This window comes from Ranitomeya variabilis, chromosome 3 (assembly GCF_051348905.1).
Source record: "Ranitomeya variabilis isolate aRanVar5 chromosome 3, aRanVar5.hap1, whole genome shotgun sequence".
NCBI classification, from domain to species: Eukaryota; Metazoa; Chordata; class Amphibia; order Anura; family Dendrobatidae; genus Ranitomeya; species Ranitomeya variabilis.
In genome coordinates, this window is record NC_135234.1 from 731,182,627 (window position 1) to 731,207,485 (window position 24,859).

The 24,859-nt window shown below is 44.5% G+C and overlaps 1 protein-coding gene across 1 annotated transcript in view; it reads right to left on the reverse strand.

Moving 5' to 3' along the window:
• Nucleotides 1-24,859, reverse strand: part of VSTM5 (V-set and transmembrane domain containing 5) — a 34,703-nt gene that overhangs the window by 4,181 nt on the left and 5,663 nt on the right. The window contains exons 2-3 of the mRNA XM_077298430.1: nucleotides 7,693-8,019; nucleotides 7,460-7,597 (exon numbers count right to left, since the gene is read on the reverse strand). Coding sequence (XP_077154545.1) covers nucleotides 7,460-7,597; nucleotides 7,693-8,019 — 465 coding nt within the window. The remainder of the gene's footprint in view (nucleotides 1-7,459; nucleotides 7,598-7,692; nucleotides 8,020-24,859) is intronic.

Below are 24,859 nucleotides of genomic sequence, written 5' to 3' on the forward strand. Positions count from 1 at the left end.
CTTATTCTATTCCCGCTGCTCCTTTGAGTACTCAGATTTTTTTTTTAAAATGCACCATACAGCTACGGAGTTATGGGGCTTTTTATGTAGCACTAATTTTTATGGTCTTTTACAAAGGGGCGTGTGATGGTGTGATATACTATGTGGGGATCATTTTTGTGTATATTTCTATTTTACTTATTTTCATGATGTTCTCTTATCGGATGAGTTGTTATTTGCCATCTGATATTCTCCCCACAGTTCTGTATTGTTATCTCTCCACAGGGTCAGTGAATAATGTTGTTTGCTAATGCTAATGACATGTTGACCTAGCTTGTTGAAACAATGAGCCCCTGCAACCCACCCCCCTAATCTGTGAATGAGGAGAGGGATTTTTAAACATCAGGGACTTGAGACAGAGATCAGATCCTGTGTGGAACCATGATGTGAAGAGCATATCAGAGAGAAAGAAGAGTATATGGACTATGCTATCTGTTATGACCCCAATGGCGAGGGTCTCAGAGGAACGTGGAAGTCTGCAGAATACAAAAATCCAGCTCATAGGGCAGTGGTAACTGGGTTGACCATATATCTACTCCTAACGCCAACACTAGAAGTAGCCGGGGATCATTCCTACGTTGATTCTAGATGACACGCGCCAGCCGGAGAATCTAGCTACCCCTAGTAGAGGAAAACAAAGACCTTTCTTGCCTCCAGAGAAGGGGACCCCAAAGCTGGATAGAAGCCCCCCACAAATAATGACGGTGAGGTAAGAGGAAATGACAAACACAGAAATGAACCAGGTTTAGCACAGAGAGGCCCGCTTACTGATAGCAGAATAAAGAAAGGTAACTTATATGGTCAACAAAAACCCTATCAAAATCCACACTGGAAATTCAAGAACCCCCGAACCGTCTAACGGTCCGGGGGGAGAACACCAGCCCCCTAGAGCTTCCAGCAAAGGTCAGGATATAGATTTGGAACAAGCTGGACAAAAATACAAAACCAAAACAAATAGCAAAAAGCAAAAGGCAGACTTAGCTGATATAACTGGAACCAGGATCAGTAGACAAGAGCACAGCAGACTAGCTCTGATAACTACGTTGCCAGGCATGGAACTGAAGGTCCAGGGAGCTTATATAGCAACACCCCTAACTAACGACCCAGGTGCGGATAAAAGGAATGACAGAAAAACCAGAGTCAAAAAACTAGTAACCACTAGAGGGAGCAAAAAGCAAATTCACAACAGTACCCCCCCCCCTTAGTGAGGGGTCACCGAACCCTCACCACGACCACCAGGGCGATCAGGATGAGCGGCATGAAAGGCACGAACTAAATCGGCCGCATGAACATTAGAGGCGACCACCCAGGAATTATCCTCCTGACCATAGCCCTTCCACTTGACCAGGTACTGAAGCCTCCGCCTGGAGAGGCGAGAATCCAAGATCTTCTCCACCACGTACTCCAACTCGCCCTCAACCAACACCGGAGCAGGAGGCTCAGCAGAAGGAACTACAGGCACAATGTACCGCCGCAACAAGGACCTATGAAATACATTGTGAATAGCAAACGACACAGGAAGATCCAGACGAAAAGATACAGGATTAAGGATTTCCAATATCTTGTAAGGCCCAATAAAACGAGGTTTAAATTTGGGAGAGGAGACCTTCATAGGAACAAAGCGGGAAGAAAGCCACACCAAATCCCCAACGCGTAGTCGGGGACCCACACCGCGGCGGCGGTTGGCAAAGCGCTGAGCCTTCTCCTGTGACAACTTCAAGTTGTCCACCACATGATTCCAGATCTGCTGCAACCTATCCACCACAGAATCCACCCCAGGACAGTCAGAAGGCTCCACATGACCCGAAGAAAAGCGAGGATGGAAACCAGAGTTGCAGAAAAAAGGCGAAACCAAGGTGGCGGAACTAGCCCGATTATTAAGGGCAAACTCAGCCAACGGCAAGAATGTCACCCAATCGTCCTGATCAGCAGAGACAAAACACCTCAAATAAGCCTCCAAAGTCTGATTGGTTCGCTCCGTCTGTCCATTAGTCTGAGGATGGAAAGCAGACGAAAACGACAAATCAATGCCCATCCTACTACAAAAGGATCGCCAGAACCTGGAAACGAACTGGGATCCTCTGTCTGACACAATAATCTCAGGGATGCCGTGCAAACGAACCACGTTCTGGAAAAACACAGGAACCAGATCGGAAGAGGAAGGCAGCTTAGGCAAAGGAACCAAATGGACCATCTTGGAGAAGCGATCACATATCACCCAGATAACGGACATGCCCTGAGATAGCGGAAGATCAGAAATGAAATCCATGGAGATATGTGTCCAAGGTCTCTTCGGGACAGGCAAGGGCAAGAGCAAACCGCTGGCACAAGAACAGCAAGGCTTAGCTCGAGCACAAGTCCCACAGGACTGCACAAATGACCGCACATCCCTTGACAAGGAAGGCCACCAAAAGGACCTGGCCACCAGATCTCTGGTGCCAAAAATTCCCGGGTGACCTGCCAACACCGAGGAATGAACCTCGGAAATGACTCTGCTGGTCCACTTATCCGGGACAAACAGTCTGTCAGGTGGACAAGACTCAGGCCTATCAGCCTGAAATCTCTGCAACACACGTCGCAGATCCGGAGAAATAGCTGACAAGATAACTCCATCTTTAAGAATACCAACAGGATCAGCGACTCCAGGAGCATCAGGCACAAAGCTCCTAGAAAGAGCATCGGCCTTCACATTCTTTGAACCTGGTAAATACGAGACAACAAAATCAAAGCGGGAGAAAAACAATGACCAGCGGGCCTGTCTCGGATTAAGGCGTTTAGCAGACTCGAGATACATCAGATTTTTGTGATCAGTCAAGACCACCACACGATGCTTAGCACCCTCGAGCCAATGACGCCACTCCTCAAATGCCCATTTCATGGCCAACAACTCCCGATTGCCCACATCATAATTTCGCTCGGCAGGCGAAAACTTCCTAGAGAAAAAGGCACAAGGTTTCATAACAGAGCAACCAGGGCCTCTCTGCGACAAAACGGCCCCTGCCCCAATCTCCGAAGCATCCACCTCAACCTGAAAGGGAAGTGAGACGTCAGGCTGGCACAAAACAGGCGCCGAAGTAAACCGGCGTTTCAACTCCTGGAAAGCCTCCACGGCAGCAGGAGCCCAGTTAGCTACATCGGAGCCCTTCTTGGTCATATCCGTCAAAGGTTTCACAATGCTAGAAAAATTAGCGATAAAACGACGGTAGAAGTTAGCGAAGCCCAAGAACTTCTGAAGACTCTTAACTGACGAGGGCTGAGTCCAATCAAGAATAGCTCGGACCTTGACTGGGTCCATCTCCACAGCAGAAGGGGAAAAAATGAACCCCAAAAAGGGAACCTTCTGTACACCAAAGAGACACTTTGAGCCCTTGACAAACAAAGAATTTTCACGCAAAATTTTAAAGACCAACCTGACCTGCTCCACATGCGAATCCCAATTATCAAAAAAAACCAAAATATCATCCAGATAAACAATCAAAAATTTATCCAGATACTTCCGGAAAATGTCATGCATAAAGGACTGAAAAACTGAAGGCGCATTGGAGAGCCCAAAAGGCATCACCAAGTACTCAAAATGACCTTCGGGCGTATTGAATGCGGTTTTCCATTCATCACCTTGCTTAATGCGCACAAGGTTGTACGCACCACGATGGTCTATCTTGGTGAACCACTTGGCACCCTTAATCCGGGCAAACAAGTCAGACAACAGCGGTAAAGGATACTGAAATTTGACAGTGATCTTATTTAAAAGCCGATAATCAATACAAGGTCTCAAAGATCCGTCCTTTTTTGCCACAAAAAAGAATCCCGCACCAAGAGGGGAAGAAGACGGACGAATATGTCCTTTTTCCAGAGACTCCTTGATATATGAACGCATAGCGGTATGTTCAGGTACCGACAGATTAAACAGTCTTCCCTTAGGAAATTTACTGCCTGGGATCAAATCTATAGCACAGTCACAGTCCCTATGAGGAGGCAGTGCACTGGACTCAGACTCACTGAAGACATCCTGATAATCAGACAAATACTCCGGAACTTCCGAAGGCGTAGAAGAAGCAATAGACACAGGCAGGGAATCCTCATGAATACCACGACAGCCCCAACTTGAGACTGACATAGCCTTCCAGTCCAGGACTGGATTATGGGTCTGTAACCATGGCAGCCCTAAAACGACCAAATCATGCATTTTATGTAAAACCAGGAAACGTATCACCTCGCGGTGTTCAGGAGTCATGCACATGGTAACCTGAGTCCAATACTGCGGTTTATTTGCTGCCAATGGTGTAGCATCAATACCCCTAAGAGGAATAGGATTTTCTAATGGTTCAAGAGTAAATCCACAGCGCTTAGCAAATGAGAGATCCATGAGACTCAGGGCAGCACCTGAATCTACAAACGCCATGACAGGATAAGATGACAGTGAGCAAATCAAAGTTACAGACAGAATAAATTTAGGTTGCAAATTACCAACGGTGACAGGACTAACAACCTTAGCTATACGTTTAGAGCATGCTGAGATAACATGTGTAGAATCACCACAGTAGTAGCACAAGCCATTCCGGCGTCTATGAATTTTCCGCTCATTTCTAGTCAGGATTCTATCACATTGCATTAAATCAGGTGTCTGTTCAGACAACACCATGAGGGAATTTGCGGTTTTTCTATCACATTGCACCGAATTAGGTGTCTGTTCAGACAACACCATGAGGGAATTTGCGGTTTTGCGCTCCCGCAACCGCCGGTCAATTTGAATAGCCAGTGCCATAGTATCATTCAGACCTGTGGGAATGGGAAAACCCACCATAACATTCTTAATGGCTTCAGAAAGGCCATTTCTAAAATTAGCGGCCAGTGCACACTCGTTCCAATGTGTCAGCACGGACCATTTCCGAAATTTTTGGCAATACACTTCAGCCTCGTCCTGCCCCTGAGACATAGCCAGCAAGGCCTTTTCTGCCTGAATCTCAAGATTGGGTTCCTCATAAAGTAAACCGAGCGCCAGAAAAAACGCATCAAGATCGGCCAATGCCGGATCTCCTGGCGCCAGCGAAAAAGCCCAATCCTGAGGGTCGCCCCGTAAGAACAAAATAACAATTTTTACTTGCTGAGCAGAATCTCCTGATGAACAGGGTCTCAGGGACAAAAACAATTTACAATTATTCACGAAATTCCTAAACTTAAACCTGTCTCCGGAAAACAGTTCAGGAATCGGTATTTTAGGTTCTGACCTAGGATTTCTGATAACATAGTCTTGTATGCCCTGCACACGAGTAGCCAGCTGGTCCACACTTGTAATCAAGGTCTGGACATTCATGTCTGCAGCAAGCATAGCCACTCTGAGGTAAAGGGGAAGGAGAAAAAAAAAAAAAAAACTCAGAATCTTCTTTCTTATAATCCCTCTTCTGCAATGCATTAAACATTTAATACGGGCCTGGCAAACTGTTATGACCCCAATGGCGAGGGTCTCAGAGGAACGTGGAAGTCTGCAGAATACAAAAATCCAGCTCATAGGGCAGTGGTAACTGGGTTGACCATATATCTACTCCTAACGCCAACACTAGAAGTAGCCGGGGATCATTCCTACGTTGATTCTAGATGACACGCGCCAGCCGGAGAATCTAGCTACCCCTAGTAGAGGAAAACAAAGACCTTTCTTGCCTCCAGAGAAGGGGACCCCAAAGCTGGATAGAAGCCCCCCACAAATAATGACGGTGAGGTAAGAGGAAATGACAAACACAGAAATGAACCAGGTTTAGCACAGAGAGGCCCGCTTACTGATAGCAGAATAAAGAAAGGTAACTTATATGGTCAACAAAAACCCTATCAAAATCCACACTGGAAATTCAAGAACCCCCGAACCGTCTAACGGTCCGGGGGGAGAACACCAGCCCCCTAGAGCTTCCAGCAAAGGTCAGGATATAGATTTGGAACAAGCTGGACAAAAATACAAAACCAAAACAAATAGCAAAAAGCAAAAGGCAGACTTAGCTGATATAACTGGAACCAGGATCAGTAGACAAGAGCACAGCAGACTAGCTCTGATAACTACGTTGCCAGGCATGGAACTGAAGGTCCAGGGAGCTTATATAGCAACACCCCTAACTAACGACCCAGGTGCGGATAAAAGGAATGACAGAAAAACCAGAGTCAAAAAACTAGTAACCACTAGAGGGAGCAAAAAGCAAATTCACAACAGCTATCCTCTGTCTGCTGGATTGTTGGACTTTTATCCTGTTACTGAACTGCATTCGTGTTCTGGACTAGTGTATCCTCAGTGTGGTGGATCGTATATATGGACCTTTTGTATTTTTGCATAAATAAAGGTTCTTGGATCTTTTCACTCATCTCTCGCTCTGTTGATTGTGTGATACTGGAGAAGGAACCCGTGACAGGGCGTGATTCAAAAGATCCTCTGGGGCGTGTTTTTATGTGCTTTGCATAATTACCCTGTGAGGCACGCCATCTTCTTAAAAACGCTACAAATCAGCACTAAATAAAAAGGCCCCTATGTCTGGAACTGTATGGCTGATTTGAAAAACTCCTTAAAAACTGGAAATTAACTCTTTCCTAAAAAAATAGATGATCTTATTTATAGGGATTGTCCACTATCTGGATAACCCCTTTTTAAATGAAGTAGTCCACGCTGTAAAATAAGAAAAATAACATATACTCACCTACCAGCAATGTTGGCACCATCATTTTCATGGCATTGTTAAGGGATGTGAGCCCTGCAGAAGTGAGAGTTCGCAGCAGTCCAATAGTGGACGCTTTAGAATGCAGGGCTCACGTGGTCCTTGGATGAATGTTGGACAAGTAGCAGTGATTGAGCGCAGCACCCCGATAATGGCCGCTGATTGGCTTCTGGGCTCACGTGGCATAATGTCGCTGGAATGAATATACAGGGTGGGCCATTTATATGGATACACTTAAATAAAATGGGAATGGTTGGTGATATTAACTTCCTGTTTCTGGCACATTTGTATATGGGAGGGGGAAAACTTTTCAAGATAGGTGGTGACCATGGCGGCCATTTTGAAGTCGGCCATTTTGGATGCAACTTTATAAACAGCCCACCCTGTGTATATGGTTTTGGTTTGTTTTATATTTTCATGCGAGACTATTTAATTTAAAAGGGGTATTAGATAAGTCCTTTAAAGGAGTCTGTCTTGTAGAAGTCCTCACCCCTACCCTGATCAACTGATATGAATGGCTCTTGTTAACAAGGCGGATGCACCTTGGATGGTGGCTGTCCCTGGTACTGAAGATGTTCCATGCATCTGAAAGAGATCTGCAGTGAGCCGGACACGGTCACAAGAAAATGTACGGTGCCGCGGCTTCCACCTCCTGCATCCGCTATCCTTAGTGCTTCCTTGCCCATGCCAACGCAACTAGTAATGTACGGATTTGGGGGCATAATTACCTCTCCGATGCTGCTTTCTCCTCTGGGCGATGTTAATACATTTGTTGCAGACCCACATGAGGCAGACTAACACGGCCGATCCGGCAGCTAGAAAGGCAATGAACACAGCCACGAAGTAGAACTCTTCATAGCGGATTTCTGAAACGAGAAACAGTCATGAAGAAAACGGCGGAAGCTTAAAAAAAGAAAAAATGAGCTAAGAAAACGCCAAGAGAGGAGGAGAGAATTTCTACCATGAACATTGAGGATAATTGTGCTCTGCTTGGTACTTCCAAAGTCATCACTCACTGTGATCATATAGAAACCAGTGTCTCTCACTTCCACATTCTGAAGTTGTATGGAGCCGTTGTCAAACCTGTGAACCCGACCGGCATAGCTGGCGGAAACATTAACGTAAGAGTTCACCTTCCACTCAATGATACACTGCGCCTTCCAGCTCGACATGTATTGCCATTGTATCCACGGGGTTCCGTTAGTTGCGTATTCAACAGAAAGGAGGACATTTTGGGTCACTGTCGCGTTTATGATGGGCTCCGGTACCAGCAGGACGATTCCTTTACCTACAAAAAGATTAGAAAAATTTCCATGAGGTGACATTAGATTATGGTTCATACCTTAATTAGGATAAAGAATCTCCCCGTGATCTCCATTCCGCTAATGATCTATGACTGAGCCGCCCTGTCCCGTCTCAGAGACTTTTCTTGTGCTGCACCAGTTCCCTGGATACACTACCTAAGGCAATCTGATTAATTCCCAGTTTTCACAGTTTTAAGTGTGACCTAAAGACATTTCTTTTTAGACAGGCCTATCGATTTACTTATGTATTTTACTTACTTATATAGCGCCATTAATTTCCACAGGCAATTAAAGACATCATCGCTGTCCCCATTGGGGCTCTCCTTTCAGTATGGGAGTGTGGGAGGAAACAGAAAAGCCGTAGGAAACCCATGTAAATTTACTCCACATTACATCCTATAGAACGAGATTCACAGGTCTCTTGTCCAGCTACGCTGGACTACCGACCTGGCTGCTGGATCAGCGTCTTGCAAATTGTTTTTGCTCAACTGTATATGATCTGTCTAAAGGATACTTAATACATGTATAATTGTATTGGAACGGCCACTGGTCATTCAAATGTGGATATGGCAGCGGTGGACATATAGCTGATGCCGCTGCACCGGAGCCCGGAGGTTAACAAGGGCACATGCAGGGCGGTTAATAAAGAGGACAATCGGCCAGTGACTAAGAGCCCGAAGCTGCGAGGGGCCCATGGTCAGATTGCCCTCATCAAAGGCAGCATGTCTTTAGTAGAAAATGGCAGCGGAGATGCAGGAATCCATCCTGAGCTTAGATGACGTCAGCAAGCAGCACGTGCCTGTGTAATTTTGAATTTTCCCGATGAAGGAGAAAGAAGCGATACCGCTGGGGAACGTACAGCGATTCGAGTTCTCCAACCTCCAATTCATTATAAAACCCTGATAACGTTTTTTCCCACCCCCCAATTCATTAGGATTAGTGATGAGCGAATATACTCGTTGCTCGGGTTTTCCCGATCACGCTCAGGTGTTCTCCGAGTATTTGTTAGTGTTCGGAGATTTAGTTTTCATCACCGTAGCTGAATGATTTACAGCTGCTAGCCAGCTTGATTACATGTGGGGATTCCCTAGCAACCAGGCGACCCCCACATGTACTCAGGCTGGCTAGTAGCTGTAAATCATTCAGCTGCCGTGATGAAAACTAAATCTCCGAGCACTAAAAAATACTCGGAAACCACCCGAGCGTGCTCGGGAAAACCCAAGCAACGAGTACCCACACAGATTGTCACATTACTGAGATAGAAGATGCTTATCAGATTCTATGTAGAGGGGGGCAGGAGGGAGCCTGCAGCTCCTCCTTCCTTCCTTTTCCATAGAATTTTAAAATCACCAACTGCCATCTCCTATCTCCATAATGGGAAAATCTGTGTTCACTGAAGGAATTTAGAATTTTGGAAAGTACAGATTAGTCCAAGAGGAGAAAAAAAGCAGATTTCTCTGATAAGATATTTTCATGTGTACTATTGTGTACTATTGATTTATGACTTAAAAATAAAAATGACGTTCACACCCATACAATTCTCATCAAATCGGAATTTTAAAAATAACACATTTTGAAAGACATTTTAACTCTGATTTACAAAGTGAGTACATTGGCCTCATCAGGTCTAAGTGATTTATTTACTAATGAATGCAGTTTGTATTGTGAAATCTAGTGTTTTTACCCTGAAAACATGACCAAAGAACAGAATTTCATAAAATGACCAGTATATGGTTATGTTATCTAAAGGTTAATGGCTGATCTATAGATAATGGGGTTATTGAACACATCTCAGTTTAGCAGAGGTTGTCGCCGTACGACCCTGTGTGATGTGTTTCTATGTATACTCTGCAGACACTCAGGGTAATGCTCTGCACTTTGATCATGAAGCCATAAACCACGTTCACTAATAATGTTCTATAGATTTTATGCAATATCTATACTATAGATAACAATGCTAGGTACGCCTCTCCCCTCTGTGGGAATTATGACCCCTGTGAGGTGCAGCTATAGATTCTCACATGTTTTACCATAAAACAGCAATTCTGCCGCATTTAGTCTTTGATCTCTACATTGTGACGTCCCTTTACTATTCCTCCTGGAAATGAATAACTATATTGACCCCTGCGTTTTACCATTCTCACAGGCAATGGGAGTGGCCCTATAGCCTGCTAATATTCCCCGCCTGCACAGACTGCGTCGTATACAATCTGACTATGTAGATAAAGGGAATACGGTAATAACACTTTCTCACATCGGCCGGTAGATTTGATTCAATCCAAATAAAATTTGTCCCGAATCGAATTTGTCCCAAAAACCCTCTCCAGACCCCAAAGCATAATGAACAGGTCTGTGAAGGGCTTAAAAAATATATATATATATTTTTTTTTTTGTTAATGTTTGTTTGTTTGTTTGTTTGAAAAATTTTAAAACTCAATAAAAAGTATAGAAAACATAAAATAATAAAATATTATAGTGACCAGTCCTAGACATGGCTGTCACCTTTCCTGCCACTGTCGCTCTCTGCCCGGTTCCCCTCTCGATTCACCATGATGTGCATCGCGCTCCATGTTGGGGGCCAGGAATATCACAGATGTGCACAACTGGGCCCCCCATGGATCCAGTGATCTGGGCCCTGGGAACCCAGTGATGGAGTTCTGCAGCTCCGAGTTACAGTCATTGTCTATGGGACTGACAAGTACAGCGGGATATTTCACTGAATGGTGCGGAGACCAAGAATGCTCCATTTAGGACAGAGCCCCGTTATTGGGGTTCCAGAGCTTCAAACTCAGACTCTATGGGGGTCCCAGTGTTGAAACCCCCAGCAATCAGCAATTTATCTCTTATCCTATGGATAGGGTTAACTTTTTTTTTCCCAAGAATCATAGAATATTAGACTTGGACGGGACCTCTGAGGTCATGTGTCCAACCCCTGCTCAATGCAGGATTCACTAAACCATCTCGGACAGATGTCTGTCCAGCCTCTGTTTGAAGACTTCCATTGAATAACCCTTTAAAACAAGGGTGGACAATTAATTTTCACGAGGGGCCACATTAGAGACCGTGACTGTTGTGGAGGGTCGAACCAATAGGCTGAAATTAATTCTGCTCAATATTAATATTAACATATTACAATTATTATTTTATATTAATATTAATTGTATCACTTAAGTATGATGACACCCCCCTACATACCATCTAAGCCCACACACAGCCCCCTATATACAGTATGAGCTCTCGTTTAGCCCCCTATATACAATATGAGCCTTCAGAATGCCCCTCTATACAGTATACCATGAGTCCACACACTACACCTATACACATATACAGTATATATATATACAGTATGAGCCACCACACAGTCCTCTTTATACAGTGTGAGCCCCCACATAGTCTTCCTATATACAGTGTAAGCCCTCACATAGACTCCATATATAGTATGAGGCCCCCAATATGCAGTATGAGCCCACGCACAGCCCCCTATGCACAATATGAGCACACACAGTCCTCTTATATACAGTATGAGCCCTCACATAGTTCCTCTTTATACAGTATAAGCCCTCACATAGCCTCCATGTACAGTGTGAGCCCACCTATGTACAGTATAAGCCTTCACATAGTTTCAACATACAGTATGAGCCCTCACATAGTCCACCTTACAGTATGAGCTCTCACATAGTCCACCTTACAGTATGAGCTCTCACATACCGTAGCTTCCTATATACAGTATGAGCCCTCACATAGCTTCCTATATACAGTATGAGCCCTCACATAGCTTCCTATATACTGTATAAGCCCTCACATAGCTTCCTATACACAGTATGAGCCCTCACATAGCTTTCTATATACAGTATGAGCCCTGACATAGCTTCCTATATACAGTATTAGCCCTCACATAGCTTCCTATATACAGTATAAGCCCTCACATAGCCCCCATGTAGAGTGTGAGCCCACCTATGTACAGTATAAGCCTTCATATAGTTTCAACATACAGTATGAGCCCTCACATAGTCCACCTTACAGTATGAGCTCTCACATAGCTTCCTATATACAGTATGAGCCCTCACATAGCTTCCTATATACAGTATGAGCCCTCACATAGCTTCCTATATACTGTATAAGCCCTCACATAGCTTCCTATATACAGTATGAGCCCTCACATAGCTTTCTATATAGAGTATGAGCCCTGACATAGCTTCCTATACACAGTATGAGCCCTCACATAGCTTCCTATATACAGTATGAGCCCTCACATAGCTTCCTATATACAGTATGAGCCCTGACATGGCTTCCTATATACAGTATGAGCTCTCACATAGCTTCCTATATACAGTATGAGCCCTCACATAGCTTCCTATACACAGTATGAGCCCTCATCCTGAAAATGCAGATAGCGGTTATATCGAGCGAGGGGCGGAGAAAGGTATGGTGTGGCCCGTGGGACACTGTTTTAGGCCCCTCAGCTGTCTCAGTCCATGGGACCAACTGGAACAGCCACTGGGCCGGATGTTGCTGGCAGGCCACACTTTGCCTAAGTCTGCTATAAAGTTTACCTGTTTTTTTTCAGGTAACCTTTCAGAATAAGCTATGTACATGAGAAATAACACTATTATTGCCCATTATATGACTTGTATCCTGCATTTTTCACCAGTTTCCCCTCTGAAAGCTTTAGTCTAATTTTCAGTTGTCTCTGAGCTGGTGGGTGGAGAATAACTGTTATGATGTCTCCAATACACAGCACACACAGAAATGAGTGAATGAGTGACTCATGATCTACTACCAGGAGCTTCAGAAGCAGCAGCAGCATGGAGGACATTATACAGCAGTACTGAGCAGTGTAGCTGCTTTCTAGTAAGGTAATATAAACACTTACTAGAAAGCAGCAGCGCTGTGTCTGTACATGATGAAATCAGGAAGTGAGGGAGAAGAAGTGGCTCATAAATGGAGAAAGAAGCATGCTTCTTCTCAATGACAATGAGAGGCGACCTACTTGTTAGGCTGGTTTCACACTTGCGTTGGGCAGAGCGTTTCCATTCAGCTCCTCCTACGTCGGCATGCGTCCTGCGTACCTATCTTTACCATTGGTTACGCAGGCCATGCGAATGTATGTGGATGCCTATGCATGCGCCGTTTTGACGCTGCGCCGACTGCAACAAAATGCAACATGTTGCGTTAAACGGCTGCGCTGACTTTGGTCTTGATAAAACACAGTGTACTTATATCAGCAGATGACATGGCTCCCCAAACCATCACTGATTGTGGATACTTCACACTAGACCTCAAGCAGCTTGGATTGTGCGTCTCTCCACTCTTCCTCCAGACTCTGGGACCTTGATTTCCAAATGAAATGCAAAATGTACTTTCATCTGAAAACAACACCTTGGACCACTGAGCAACATCCAGTTCTTTTTCTCCTTGGCCCAGGTAAGACGTTTCTGGCATTGTTTTTTGGTCATGAGTGGCTTGACACAAGGAATGTCGACACTTGTAGCCCATGTCCTGGATCCTTGTCAGCAGAGGGAAGCATGAAGTGCTCTAAACTTTCCAGGTAGACGGCTGCACTGACTTTGATCTTGATAAAACACAGAGAATCTATGGGGTATTGTCAAGAGGAAGATGAGACACCAGACGCAACAATGCAGACGAGCTGAAGGCTGCTATCAAAGCAACCTGGGCTTCCATAACAGCTCCGCAGTGCCACAGGCTGATCGCCTCCATGCCACGCCGCATTGGTGCAGTAATTGATGCAAAAGGAGCCCCGACCAAGTATTGAGTGCATTTACTGAACATACATTTCAGTAGGTCAACATTTCATTTTTTAAAATCATTTGTTCAAGCTGGTGTTATAAAATGTTCTAATTTACTGAGATAATGACTTTTGGGTTTTCATTGGCTGTAAGCCATAATCATCAACATTAACAGAAATAAACACTTGAAATACATCGCTCTTTTTGTAATGACTCTATATAATATATGAGTTTCATTTTTTGTATTGAAGAACTGAAATAAATGAACTTTTTGACCATATTCTAATTTTGTGAGAAGCCCCTGTATATATGAAATGAATGAAGTGGAGAAATCAATTATTTTGGGCATTGTTTTATTCATGCATCTACAGTCAGTAATTGATGTAGTAAACTGCAGACGCTTCCTGACAGGAAATAACGGGAATGCATTATTGAGTGGAGATAGGCCGATACGGCTAAGTGCATGGCGGAGAGTTCTGAGCCTAAGAGAAGCAAAGTGAACGGTTCTACAGAGTCTGGGAAAGACCTTGCCAAGAAAATAATAATAAGTCTGTGACCTTATTTTCCGGCAGGATGTTTAAAACTGTATAATTTATTTCTTAAATGGGTGGTCTGCTATGGACAGTCCTTAGAGGGGGTTCCTTGGCAATAGGTAGTTTACAAAGATTCCTCCTACTGGGACCCCCATTTTAAGCTGTGATCTATGAGGAATTCTGACAGGAATTGTTCATTCCTTAGGGGAAACTGATCATTACACAGTGCCTATTCATATCAATGACATGTCTGCGTAATACAGGACAGGACAGGTCCTCCAGAAGCTTTCTGTAATTATTCTTCTTGATTCTGGATCCCAATCCAGAGTCTACATTTATTCATGTGATATGAAGTGTGACCTTCTTGCATAAGGTCTTTTGGGCTAACGTTTGCTAAGATTTTGAAGGAGTCTGTGGGAATTTTTGCCCCCCTTATCCCGAAGAGCATTTGTGAGGTCAGTTGCTGATGTAGGAGGAAAGGCCGAGCTCACAATCCCTGCTCTAGGGATGTGGCTGAAGTCCGGGGTCTGTGTAGCCGGTCATGTTCTTCCATCAATCTCCCCCTTCCATGTCTTTCTAGACCTTGGGCACTGGGCACAGTCATGGGGAACAGAAAAGGACCTTCCCAAAACTGTTCCCACAAAGCCGGAAGCTACAATTTTCCAAAATATCTTGAGCTGAAGAATTAAGATTTCCCTTCATTGTAACTAAGGGGCTGACCCACGAAAAACAAGTCCATCATTATTACTCCTCTACCAAACACTACAGCGGGCACAATGCAGTCAGGCAGGTAACGTTCTCCTGGCTTTCACCAAACACAGACTCATCTATCAGATGCCAGAAAAGTTAGATATCCCACTGCAAAGACCATGTTTTCCACAGCTCCAGAGTCCAATGGTGCAGCTTGACACCACTCCATCTGACGCTTGGCATTGTGCTTAGTGATGTGAGGCTGCGTGCCAATTCACATTACACCACATCACACCAGACCATTACCAAAGGTCCTGATGGACCGAAACATTTACGTTGACCACCGTCTTGATATATGAAATAATTTGAATGTCATATGCTAACTTAGCTGAGGGCTCTATGAAGGTAGAAGTATACAAGCACGACCCAAAATTGCCAATTGTTGAATTTTGTGGACCTGCCTGTTCAGACAGGGGGAGGGGCTTAAAATATCACTTATTCAAATATTAACCCCTTCACCCCCGGAGCTTTTTCCGTTTTTCGCTCCCCTCCTTCCCAGAGCCATAACTTTTTTATTTTTCCGTCAATTTGGCCATGTGAGGGCTTATTTTTTGCGGGACGAGTTGTACTTTTGAACGACATCATTGGTTTTAGCATGTCGTGTACTAGAAAACGGGAAAAAAATTCCAAGTGCAGTGAAATTGCAAAAAAAGTGCAATCCCACACTTGTTTTTTGCTTGCCTATTTTGCTAGGTTCATTAAATGCTAAAACTGACCTGCCATTATGATTCTCCAGGTCACTACGAGTTCATAGACACCTAACATGACTAGGTTATTTTTCACCTAAGTGGTGAAAAAAAATTCCAAACTTTGCAAAAAACAAAACAAAATTGCGCCATTTTCCGATACTCGTAGCGTCTCCATTTTTCGTGATCTGGGGTCAGGTGAGGGCTTATTTTTTGCGTGCCGAGCTGGCATTTTTAATGATAGCATTTTGGTGCAGATACGTTCTTTTGATCGCCCGTTATTGCATTTTAATGCAATGTCGTGGCGACCAAAAAAACGTAAATCTGGCGTTTCGAATTTTTTTCTCATTACGCCATTTAGCGATCAGGTTAATGCTTTTTTTTTATTGATAGATCGGGCAATTCTGAACGCGGCGATACCAAATATGTGTAGGTTGGGGTTTTTTTTTATTGATTTATTTTGATTGGGGCGAAAGGGGGGTGATTTAAACTTTTATATTTTTTTTATTTTTTTCACATTTTTAAAAACTTTTTTTTTTTACTTTTGCCATGCTTCTATAGCCTCCATGGGAGGCTAGAAGCAGGCACAGCCCGATCGGCTCTGCTACATAACAGCGATCATCAGATCGCTGTTATGTAGCTAAAATGCAGGTGTGCTGTGAGCGCCGACCACAGGGGGGCGCTCACAGCCACCGGCGATCAGTAACCATAGAGGTCTCAAGGACCTCTATGGTTACAATGGAGGAGCATCGCCGACCCCCGATCATGTGACGGGGGTCGGCGATGCGCTCATATCCGGCCGCACGGCCGGATGCGGTAGTTAAATGCCGCTGTCTGCGTTTGACAGCGGCATTTAACTAGTTAATAGCGGCGGGTGATCGCGATTTCACCCGCCGCTATTGCGCGCACATGTCAGCTGTAAAAAACAGCTGACATGTCGCGACTTTGATGTGCGCTCACCGCCGGAGCGCACATCAAAGCGGGGGTCCCGACATGTGACGTACTATTCCGTCACATGTCGGGAAGGGGTTAAGAAGCCTCATTGTTTGTCTATTAACTATAGTGTAAAAAATTCACAGTGTGCAAAATCATCACACCCCGATTTTACTGTATGAGCATTTTCAATGCTGACAAAACAGATGTACTATGATTTTTGTTAAAAAACAAAATTAGCAATCTTGCAATTTTCACACTGGCCACTAGGGATTTTTTAGACTCCTACAGTCTGTGGTTTCAGGAAAAGTTTTCACCAGGATCCTTATCATCAGAGACAGGATTACAATGGCAGGTAACAGCTGATCTGACACCACAGGATCCACCAATCACCGTAGGCGATACCACAGCTCACCTCCTCCCCCTCCTATCACAATGACCTTTGCACACGCTCATTAGATGCTTCAATACAGAGACAGGGTCTGAGACTGATCATAGTGGCTAATGTACATGTGTTATTTCCTGAAACGACAGGAAGTTAGACTAACAAAAAGCCCCAGTGGTCAGTGTCAAAATTGGAAGATTTCTAGTTTTTTTTATTTTTTTTAATACAGACTGTAGTATGTAGCAAAAAACACAATGAAATAAAAAAATAGATTTAACTCAATAATTTGGTGTAAACAAAAGGTAATTTTCTCTTTTCTTTAAAGCTGTGACTTGACGTATATATGGGATAATTTTTACCTGTCTAGACACATTCCTTTAAATATTTTTTAAAATTTTGCTTTGAAATGAATAGAGGAGAAAAATCATGCATCACTTTCTGATATCCGCTATACCTCCCTCATAAAATGAAAAAAAAGAAAAAAAATCACATTATCAAATGATACTAATAAAAACAACAGCTTGACACACAGGAAACAAGCCCTCACACAGCTGAAAAATAAAAAAAGGATCTCAGAAATTGGCGACACCAACCAAATTTATATTTTACAAAGTTCACTTTTAAAAAAAAAAACAAAAAAAAAAGTTTGGTACATTCGTAATCGTACTGACCTGGAGAATTGTGTTGCTCAGTTACTTTTACCGCACAATGAATGCCGTAACACCAAAAACACAATATCGGATTTGCGGGGTTTTTTTTTTAACAATTTCACCCCATTTGGATTTTTTCCCCAGTTTTTATTATAACACATGGTAAAATAATGTCATTAAAAACTACAAGTCTTCCTGCAAAAAATAAGCTCTTTATGGCTATATTGACAGAAAAATAATAATAATAATAGTAATAATAATAATAATAATAATAATAAAAAAATAATAATATTAAATTATGGATCTTAAAAAAAGGGAGTAAAATCTGAAAATGCGATCGTGAAAAATTGCCACAATGGGAAGGGGTTAAAATCAGGGCCAAATAATTAAAGCAGGAAACTATGAGCAAATTTATGCAACTTTTCAGACTGATTCACGTTGTAAAATGCGGTCAGCCGTGGCATAGAACATGTGTTCCTCGATTGTCACTTCCTCCTGTAAACCGTACTTCTACCTTTACTGTAAAACAAACACGTTGCCCATCCCGGTCTTATCTGTAGGTGTAGCCATAGTGGAGTACGAGACAGATGTGAGGGGTGTGGAAACTTTACATGGTGAAAAGTCCTACTATCTCCACCCTGGTAGATATGCACGATGTGATCACAGAGACATTACTATGTCTACGGCATTAATACATAACCACGTAACGCTGAGTGACAATGGAGTATAAATGGCCACAGCAGCCTTTATTAAACATAACAATTATTTGAATAAGAATAACTCCATTAACTTCTCTGAGGAGATCCTGGACGGCCACCAACACTAGTGCAGTACTGGAGCACAACACTCCCCAGTCGCACGACTCCAACCCGGGGTTGACAAACCGTCATGGTACTGCCTGAACCATTTTCCAGTTCCCAGGAAACCATCCCAGCGGCAACTCACCACACGTAATAATGAGGGGTCACCATACCTCCAATGGGACCCCGATCCCATTATCCAAGGTGATCCCTGATCTCATCATCACCGATTACTATGACATAGACAAATTTTACACCAAAATCTCTCACCCACCAATACCAACCAAGCCTTAACAAAAAAAGACACGGGTGGGCAGAATGTCCCTTGTTCCTGTATCTTGAATGGCAGCTGCACCCCCGGGATCGTCTTCTTTTAACAAGGTGCTCAGATACTAACTGACCCTCTCTGGTGTACAACCAATAGTTAACCCTTATTTAGCCTCCTACTCGAACTGTCTTCAACTCACCTGCTCTCTAATAATAATGTCATGACTCTACCAAATCTGTCAGAGTCTGCACAGTAAAGCCGACTAGTGAAAAAGGCCAATATGTAGAAGATGTGCACAACTGTGTACTAGGAAATGAAAAATCATTAACAAATATATAGTTTTCTATTCCGGTACTCATTTTACCACTCTGATAGGTGTGATGGACTCTCTATTTATGACACCTCCATCCACTTATCAGTATTCTGACTATATAATTATCAATACAACTAAGCAGGTCCTTCCCAGCTTACTATCTGTATTAGGCTGATCCTATTAGGGAATCTATCCATCTCTTATACATATGGGTGGAGCTGCCCATCCTTGGTCCTGTGATCCCTTGCTTGTCTGACTTGGTAACTAATTTTTGGTGAGCCTCAGTGGTGCCTCATTTAACATCTTCAATGTTTTGCATCCTTGTCTCTTAGCATTTAGGAGTGCTGAATGCCGATGGAGAAAAACACGGACATCAGAAGACTTCATCCACTTCAAATTTATGTTTAGAACCTATAACTCTGCCCTTCACCTCACAAAACAGACTTACTTCACCACCCTGATCTCCTCACCAGCCAACAACCCCAAGAAACTTTTTGGCACCTTTCACTCCCTCCTCAGGCCAAAAGCACAAGCCCCTATCACAGATATTTGTGCTGATGACCTGGCCTCCCACTTTATAGAGAAAATAGATAATATCCATCAGGAAATCCGCTCCAACCACTAAGTGCTTTGACTCCCATCCCTCCCTGCATTTTCCCTGGCTCACGCTCCACATTTGATCCCATCACAGAAGAAGAAGTCCTCAGACTCCTCTCTTCTTCTCATCCGACTACATGCACTACTGACCCCATTCCCTCTCATCTCCTCCAGTCTCTCTCTCCAGTCGTCACAACTCACCTAACTACAATCTTTAATCTCTCCCTCTCCTCTGGCATTTTCCCATCCTCCTTCAAACATTCTATTGTTCCTCCATTACTAAAGAAACCTGCTCTCGACCCATCCTGCACAAATAACTACAGACCAGTCTCCAATCTCCCCTTCATCTCTCAACTATTGGAGTGCCTGATCTACTGCCGCCATACCCGTTACCTCTCCACTCACACCCTCCTAGAACCTTCACAGTCCGGCTTCCGCCCCCTACATTCGACAGAAACTGCACTCAAAGTTACCAATGACCTTCTGACACCAAAATGTAACAATGACCACTCTCTGCTCATTCTTCTCGACCTTTCTGCAGCTTTCAACACTGTTGACCACTGTCTTCTACTCTCTAGGCCCCAGTCATTAAGCATTAAGGACACTGCTCTCTCCTGGTTCTCTTCCTATCTTTCTGACCACTTCTTCAGTGTTTCGTTCTTTGGCTCCACTTTGTCCCCTCTTCCTCTCACTGTCGGGGTACCTCAGGGCTCAGTCCTTGGCCCCCTTCTCTCTCTACACGGCCCCAATTGGACAGATCATCAGCAGATTTGGTTTTCAGTACCATCTTTATGCTGATGACACACAACCATACATGTCATCCCCTGACCTTACCCTCGCTGTACTACCGCTGTACTACAGAACACCAGTGACTGTTTGTCCACAGTCTCCAACATCATGCCCGTTCTCTATCTGAAACTTAACCTCTCCAAAACTGAACTTCTTCTGCTCCCACCATCTACTAACCTCCCTAAACCTAACATTTCCCTCTAAATGGGTGACACCATTATAGCACCCCGGCAGCAGGCACGCTGTCTGGGTGTTCTGTTTGACACCAATCTATCCTTCACATCCCATATACAATCTCTTGCCGGCTCTTGCCACTTACACCTAAAGAACATCTCTAGAATTCGCCCTCTTCTAACCATGGAAACAACAAAAACCCTCACTGTCGCATTGATCTACTCCCACCATTAGTTGGCCTCCCCCTCACTCGACTTTCCCCTCTCCAGTCCATACTTAATGTAGCAGCCAGGGTCGTCCATCTGGCTAATTGTTACTCGGACGCATCCTCTCTTCGCCAGTCATTGCACTGTTTGCCCATTCATTATAGGATCCAATTCAAAGCACTTGTTCTCACCCACAAAGCTCTCCACAGTGCGGCACCCCCTTACATCTCCTCCCTCATTTCTGTCTATTGGCAGTGCGCAGGCGCAGGGCCTCTCTGACCTTTCCCGGCGCCTGCGCACTGCAGTACTTTGCTCTGCCCTCAACAGGGCAAATCAGTATGCGCGCCTGCTCAGGAGCTGTGGCAGGAAGTAAAGAAGAGGACTTCATCGCATGAAGATGGGAGGCCCCGGAGCGGACCGCGACGCCCATCGGACCGGACCGCACCGGGACCGCCCCTGGGGGAGTATAACCTAACTTGTTTTTCTTATCTTTCAGGTTACATCGGGGCTTATCTACAGCATTACAGAATGATGTAGATAAGCCCCTGATGGCGGTGGTCGCAGCTTATAGGCCCAAAATGGGGTGACAGATTCCCTTTAAACTGTAACGCTCTGCGGAATATGTTGGCGCTATATAAATAAAGATTAATATTATTATTAACATTTGGGGCCCTATTATATTACTCTTCTGTGCCCATAATACCGCCGCTGGGGTGCACCACATACTTTGGGATCTTGTTTACTTTACAGGGTCCGCATAATGGTATGCTGCTTACCGGTGTCCAACCATCTAACGATTCACTTTTATATCCATATACATCTGGACTGGACATTTATGCCGTCTTTTTTCTGATATTACAATATGGGATCGTATGTATACTTTGGCATTTAGTTTTGTATACATTCTTGGTGGAACAATGGTGGGTCCCGTGCTATCTCCATATTTTTGGGCCATACATAGCCCATCACTCCCCCTATCTGTGCTAAGTAACATTGGACCTATTTATACCCATCATAGCAGGTGTCTGCCCTTGTTGGTGCCCCCTCTCGTCACCCCAAGTTATGAATTTCTCCCTTTTTCAATATTGTCGCATCCATACATGATGTAGCACCCTCACGTTCAATAATGTATACTATCTAGGCTTATAGTTTGGCGCACGCTATCTATATACTGTACACCAAAACTGACAAGTGAGCTGCAGAATTTTTTTTTGCACTGTGCCCTGCCAGTTGTGCTCAGGTGAGCAGGTATAATTTTATGCCAAAATATGTATATTATCAAACACAGGCATTCGTTCTATATGCTATGAGATACTTAAAGGGAACCTATCACCCCATTTTTTTGATATGAGATAAAAATGTGGTTCAATAGGGCCTGAGCTCAGCTTTACATCAGTACCTTTCATATCCCCCGATTCCCCACCATTGCTGAGAAAATACCTTAGTAATCTCTCCATTTTCATATGTCAATCACCCCGCTCCGGTCAGATAGGCGGGGCCTAATCGCTGTCTCCCCCCCCCGCACCTCGGCGTGTCAGACGTAACTAGATCTGTGAATAGCACAGATCGCGGTCAGTTTCTGCGGTTGCGCATTGAATTAGCATCTCGCGCGTGCGCAGTATGCTTTGACCAACTGTGGGCAAAGCATGATATCATTATTGCACATGTGCAGCGCCCCAGGGTCCTGGTCGTTGCAGTAATATTATTCTCCTCTAGGGGGGAGTGATGTTACGTCTGAAGGCAATAAAGGAGATCTCTTTGTCAGGTAACACAGTGCATGCAAAATGTTCACACTCCAGACCAGAAGGGGGAGCTCTAAGCCTGTTTTAGGTGAACTCCCCTATAAAACATCCTGATCTGGAGGGAAAAGAAGTTCAGAGTTCAGTTCCTGTCAGGAAGACAGAGGGAGAGGAAGGAGTCCTGGAGTCTGAAGTGCTTCAGCTCCTGGAAGAAGACACTAAAATGAATATATGGCAGAGAGTGTGCAGGAAAGCCGAGCACAGGAGAGGAAACCAGAAGGAGTTCTGCCCTGAAAAAGGCTGCTTCCTTCTGAGGTGCAGGAATCCGGTAGCCAGAATACCGAGGGAGTAAGGATCTCTACGCTTTACTTCAGGGACTGGCAGGACAGCTAATTCCAAGTTACCTATCCGCACCTACACCCAGGAGGCACGGTGGCACCTCTCAGAGGCTTGGGCGTGCTAGAGTCCCTGTAAAAAGCCTCAGGCCACCAGTCATACGGGTTGTTCCTATCCATCTGGGGGACAGAGAAAGACATAACATATAGAACATCTACAACAGTTGTGAGGACCTTATGAGAGGCTCAGCAGTAAGGTACTACAACACCCAGGCGCTAGAGGAAGGCTACTGATTTCCACCTGGATAAGGGGACTCTGGATTTGCCTTCAGACCAGCCAGACTTTGCCTACCCTGTGGTCTGTACCCTGGACTGTGGATGTTGAAGCCTTCAGTAAAGGTAAAGAGACTGCAACCTTGTGTCCTCGTTATTCACTGCGCCTCTCACCATCCACCATCTACACACTGGGAAGCCCTGGGGATGCATTTGACCTGTGGGAAGGTATACCAGCTAGCTGCCATAACATCACCCCAGCGGACCCCTTACAGCAGCGTCGGTCATCCTGACCGAATACCACAGGAGGCGTCACAAACATATCCCTTTAAAGACCTTTCCCCCATTTACAACGGACGTCCCTAGGGACACGGACCGGGTCAGCCACCGTGACATCTCCTTTGAGAACCAAAGGGCCCGATACCGAGTACCACATAACCCTACGGGGGCGCTCCACATGCGCCGGCATTTTCCTTGACGTTCTGTGTCCCAGAAGTCTTTCTATGCTTCTGGGCCACAGAGCATAGGGTCAAAAGCCGGCGCATGCGCAATAATGATTTCATGCTTTGCCCACAGTTGGTCAAAGCATACTGCGCACGCGTGAGACGCTAATTCAGTTCGCAACCGTAGAAACTGACGCCAAAGAAAGGAAAGAAGATTCGTAGAGCAAAGCCGGAGGTGGGGAGAATCGGCGATTAGGCCCCGCTCATCTGACCGGACCGGGGTGATTGACATACGAAAACGGAGACATTACTATGGTATTTTCGCAGCAAAGGTGGAGAATCGGGGGATATGAAAGGTACTGATGTAAAGCTGAGCTCAGGCCCTATTGAACCATATTTTTATCTCATATCGAAAAAACGGAATGACAGGTTCCCTTTAAGGAAAAAACAAAATTGTCAGGTAGAGACAGCAGCCAAAGTCCCCTTTTATTATTATTCTGCTTCTATTACATTAGTATAGGGAGGGCAAAACATGCGCTTTATTCCGTCCCCATACAACGGTGAAGCATCATTCTACATTATCAACCACGCTCCTGTCATTCACTGGTGACAGACTTGCACTGACAGGTACGCACTGGAAGTAGCTGTAGCGCAGTGTGATAATGATGTTATATTGACAGGCAGCAGAGCTGGAGTGCGCGCTGTAAGCATACTGTCAGCTTCTATATGTCAGATGCTGGTAATGCATTCAACGTTTCACGTGCGGATTGATGAGCTGCATCTTCTGATCAATGAGGAATGTTGAGCTGGGTTAGTATTAGACATAGTAATAATTGGCCTGAGAAGAAGCCGGGAACACTGGCGAAACGCGCCTCAGGACTAGCGTGCCCTGCTCCAATGTAGGAACAGATTAAAGAAGGGATAGCGTAAAGATCATAGAGATTTTAATAAACCAGCGATTATCACTGTGTGTAATACTAACACAGATCTACATAAATCATTAATTAGAAGATGCAATAAATCGATCCACAAGTCAAACGCTGATTGCATTACCTGCGTCTGACATATAGTGACTGAGAGTACGCTTACAGCCTGTCAATATATCATTATTATCACGCTGTGCTACAGTTATTAACCGTGCGTTTACAGCCGACTGTCAGCTAATGTGCGGGCTCAGCTCCTGAGCCCGCTCCATACACACCA